This window comes from Triticum aestivum, chromosome 3B (genome assembly GCF_018294505.1).
Source record: "Triticum aestivum cultivar Chinese Spring chromosome 3B, IWGSC CS RefSeq v2.1, whole genome shotgun sequence".
Lineage (NCBI taxonomy): Eukaryota > Viridiplantae > Streptophyta > Magnoliopsida > Poales > Poaceae > Triticum > Triticum aestivum.
Window position 1 is genome coordinate 657,106,435 of NC_057801.1, and position 4,638 is coordinate 657,111,072.

Below are 4,638 nucleotides of genomic sequence, written 5' to 3' on the forward strand. Positions count from 1 at the left end.
GCCGCCCTTACCCACCCAAATCTCCTTCCATCCCATCCCTTTGGCCAAAAAGCCCTAAGAAAACCCTAACCTAGCCACAACATATTACTTATTGTGCTGAAATGCTATGTTTTCTACTGAAATGCTATCAAAGGTTGTTAATGATTGCATGTATGGGTTTCCCCATGGGGATAAAAAATCCGGCGGGGATGGGGATAAAAAATCATGCATGTATGGGGATGGGGATGGGAATGTGAAGGCTGTCGCGGGGATGGGGATGGAAGTCCAATACCCGCCTGGGTAATCCCCATTGCCAGCGTTATCGGTAACACTGTCCTCCTCAAGGTCTGCATTGAACAATTCAGGTATTGCAGTCATACATCGTATTCACAAGAAAATCTTTGTCACGTAGACCGGCTTATAAGTCGGGCCCACACCTCGGGACGGTGGTGAAGCAGTTCCAACCAAAGATGCCAAAGTTGTTTCATTGCGAAATAGGAAAATATGAGTTTTTTTGGTCTCATTGAACTCGTACCAAATTTGGTTTGGTTTGGTACTATTTGGCTTCATTTACTTTGGAGGCATGATAGATAGATATAGCCATCCACCCATTGCCAAACCCGCCTTGCCCCAATACGTAAATACCCTCACCCGGACGGACCCCAGAAGCCCAAACCCAACCCACCACGCAACAAAGCTTCCATCTTCTTGTTCCACCGCCGCCACTAGAGTTTCCCCTTCTCGCTAGGGTTTCCTTGGCCCCCAACCCTTCCACCCAAAACCCAGCTCGGATCCAGGCGATGGCGGCCATGGGAGACACCAGCAAGATCAAGATGATCATGCTAAAGACCTCAGATGGCGATGAGTTTGAGGTCGAGGAGGCGGTCGCCATGGAGTCGCTGACCATCCGCCACATGATCGAGAATGAGTGCGCCGACAACGAAATCACAATCCCCAACGTTGATTCCAAGATCCTCTCCAAGGTCATCGAGTACTGCTACATGCACGTCCACGCCAAGCCATGCGCTACCGTCGGTGGAGCCACCTGTGCCGTTGCGTCTGATACCACGGCTCACGCCACCCTACCCGAGGACCTCAAGAACTGGGACGCAGAGTTCCTCAAGGTCAACCCGACCGTCCTCTACGACATCATCCTGGTATGATATCCTTTAGTTCAACCATCTCCTTTTTCTAGATCTATTTTTTCTTTTTGTTCCCCGTATGAGACTCGAATCTAGATTGGGTTTGCACGTCTTGCATATTAGCTTGGGGGAATACTCATATCATCATCAACGTAGATTCTCGATTTGATTCAATTAGATTAGGTATAAGTTATACATGATTTTGCTCTATTGACAATGTCCAAAATTCCTAAAATAAAAGGAAAAAACTTTCCACTTTCCTAAACTAAGGATGGGAAATAAGAAGGCGAGCAATCTTCTAAATTAATCATACTCAACTTAACCCTTCCTAGAATGGGGTATTAACACATTGGCCGACCATACACAATCATAGTAAATAGGCCAGGGCATCTTTTTGTGGTTTGTATGTTTCACTTATATATGTATATTGTTGTTATGCATAACCTGGGAATTTTTTTATTATGATTAGTGTGAACTTACTAGATGCACTATCATTGTGCAAGTAAATTGTATATGATTAACTTGCCGAAACAATGGGCCACTCATAAAAATATATGTTTTTATGATTATTTTACATACATTAATGCTTCTCTCTGATAGTGACCAGTCACTTTACGTCTTGTTTTGTGTTTTATTACCTTGTAACACATCTTAATGCAATGCAATCTATCTAATTATCCATGTTCTATAGCCATTATAGATTAATGCTTCTCTCTGACACTATGTGGTTCTTATTTCCCCCTCTTAGGCTGCATGCCATCTTAACCTCGAGGGACTGGTGGACCTAATATCCCAGACTATGACTGACATGATCAAGGGAAAAACTACGGAGGAGATCCGCAAGATGTTCAACCTGAAGAATGACTTCATGCTCGAGGAGTAGGAGAATATTCGCAGGGAGAACCAATGTGCATTTGAGAGAGGAGCGCCTAAGTTGCACTAAATGAACGCTTACTATTCGTCGTCAACCTTTGAGATCCCTTCTTTATGTCGTAATGGGTTGTAATTTCTGGGCCCTATGAGTTGGTTATGTTTGAGAGAACAAAAAAACTATTGTGGTTAGTGGTCATCACTTGTCAAACATCGTATCATTTTCATAAGCTTCATTCCCCACTCATCTAAAGCACTCATATCAAGCAATATTTTCTCTCCAGCCAATGTGAAATCTCATTGTAGTTGCTTGAGAGGCCAATATGCTCAACCGTTCGATCAACCATTTAGCGTGACCTACCAGTTTGCAACATAGGCCATGTTGCGCTCACCGATCTGTGCTAGTGTCAGCTCGTCCAGACACATGTGAACATTTGCGACATGGAGCATATTTGGGTCACTTGCAAGTTGCAACAATGACGACAACACCAAGCAGGTCAAAATCCCCGCGACACGTGTCGGGCGACTGTACCATCAGCCGGCTCCATGCCCCGTTCTCCGATTTGGATCAAGAGGTCGCATATATGCTTGATTTGGAGGTAGGGGAAAAGCGATTGAAGCATCGTGCCCTAGCCCCCTATAGCACACTTGCTGGAGCATGCCGGATGTTGGTGTACCAAAGTATGGGTGCTTTTGCACCCCTTACTTGTGCACAGACGGTCGCAGCCACCCCTATAGCAAGGCTTGGCGAGGCAGAGGAAGACAACAGGAGGCAAGACAAGAACAAAGAACATCAAGGCAAGTGCTCAGAGTAGCAAGCAGCAAGAGGCAAGCAGGGCCATGCCCGGCAACAAGCCTTGCCGAAGCGACCTGCGCGGCCCCCGACAAACCCCTTGCCAGGGTAGCTTGCAAAGAGACCAGCAAGGCCACCACCCGGGCTTGAGAGCTGTGACACCATAGACAATGTTAAAGACCAGGATTTGAAGAGCACATGCCTCGTAGCATGCAGCTCCTCACGAATATCGACAACCCACGAGTACGCATGGGGTTGAATGATGAAGACCCCCGGCAAGATCCTTGCTGGGGATGACTCCGAGGCCCCCGGCAAGCCTTGCCGGGGACGATCGCTGGGCCGCAGCCAGGCCAGCGCCAGCCAAGGTTTTTCCGCTCCACCGTCACTCCAACGCGGCGATAAGCATGCCAGTTAAGCAGGCGCCTGCGTGGCGGCATGCAGGTCTTCGTGGAAGCCTACCACTTTGCCAACACAACAACTAGTTGGCCAGTGTGGCGCTGCATGCCTCGTTGGCCTAGACATGTGGCAAAGCGAGGGGAAGCGGCGAACGACGAGATGGCCTCTGTTGCCGTCCCCAATAAAGCAAGAGGACACATAGGTGTCGCATTAAATGTGTTTGTCCTACGTTGATCGAGCGATAAGCTCGTACTCCCTCCGGTCCTTTTTTGTTTGCGTTTTAGCTCTAGCCTGGATACCAAGGAGAGGAGAGCTCACCAAAATTTGGACTACTTTGCCCCTGAATTGCTACCTAGGAGACGCTGGGCAGTTACTCCCTGCATGCAAATGATTGGCCTGCAGCCATATATTCTCGCGCCCACTCTCTCCATCTCTCTGCATGCGCGTCTCTCTCTCCTCTCCATCTCTAAGCATGCGCTTCTCTCTCCCGGCCTGCATGCATGCGCATCTCTCTGCATGTGCCTCTCCCTCTTTGCCTCGGGAAGACACAAAGTACGTTGGAGAGAGAGATGCGAGCAGCACACATGCATGCATTTGATTGGAAAGCAGGGGCATAACTGGAAACAGAAGACAGAAAAAGCTAATGCGTAGAGCATTGCGGGAAAAACGGATTTTTCCAGAACGCACACAAAAAAGGACCGGAGGGAGTATCACTGTAGCTTGCCACCTCCTATGTGCCACTGTGGAAACCCCTTTGTGTATAAAAGGAGGGCCAAGGCACACAAAGAGAGGATTCAGACTTTTGGACAAAGCACACATCGTAGCTAGTTCAAAAAGCTCAAGAACACTCATATAAGACTAGGGTATTACGCATCTTCGCGGCCTGAACCTGGATAAAAATCCTCTGTGTGCTAATGACTCGACCTGCACTTCGTGCAACTAATCCCCCGCCAAATGTAGAAGAGATCCTTGTGACCCCATAGGTGATCGGTTTCACCTACATCGGATTTCGGCATCGGTGCTCAGTCTGGAGAGAAAATAGAGAAATGGAGGGAGAGATGGTGAGAGAGAGATGAGATGAGAGGAAGACAATGTGGGTGCCGCGGATGCTTCTAGAGAGGTATGGGATGACACGGGAGGGGTTGGCGAGAAATGTGTCACTCGTCGATGCACGCTCTTGTATTAACGCGATTATTGCAGGTGCTTACCAAAAATGGGCCTTTTGATTTTTTGCCACCACTTACTTGGGACTTTGACGATTTTCCACTGGTTAGCTTGTAATTGATATTTTGTGACTTCTTACGTGCTCTTTTTCAATAAAACCAATACTAATTGCCTTCAATTGTTTTTGATAATATGCATATGCATAAAAATAGTGGATAATAACACCTTCTGCACCCGTCCGACTGAACAGATAGCAAAAATAAGAAATCCCCAATGTCCCAAATCTTCTGGCCC

The 4,638-nt window shown here is 47.5% G+C and overlaps 1 protein-coding gene across 1 annotated transcript; it reads left to right on the forward strand.

The window, feature by feature from the left end:
* The first annotated feature begins 779 nt into the window (after positions 1 to 779).
* On the forward strand, positions 780 to 2,004 carry LOC123065978 (SKP1-like protein 1). Its single transcript, XM_044489157.1, has 2 exons — positions 780 to 1,136; positions 1,870 to 2,004. Exons 1-2 carry the CDS (start codon positions 780 to 782, stop codon positions 2,002 to 2,004), a joined length of 492 nt encoding a protein of 163 aa, XP_044345092.1.
* The last annotated feature ends 2,634 nt before the right edge of the window (positions 2,005 to 4,638 follow it).

Bases quoted from the DNA above. Each gene is read 5' to 3' on its own strand.
- LOC123065978 (XM_044489157.1), top strand. From the start codon at position 780: ATGGCGGCCATGGGAGACACCAGCAAGATCAAGATGATCATGCTAAAG. The intron at 1,137-1,869 runs GTATGATATCCT...TCCCCCTCTTAG, and splicing joins TCCTCTACGACATCATCCTG to GCTGCATGCCATCTTAACCT.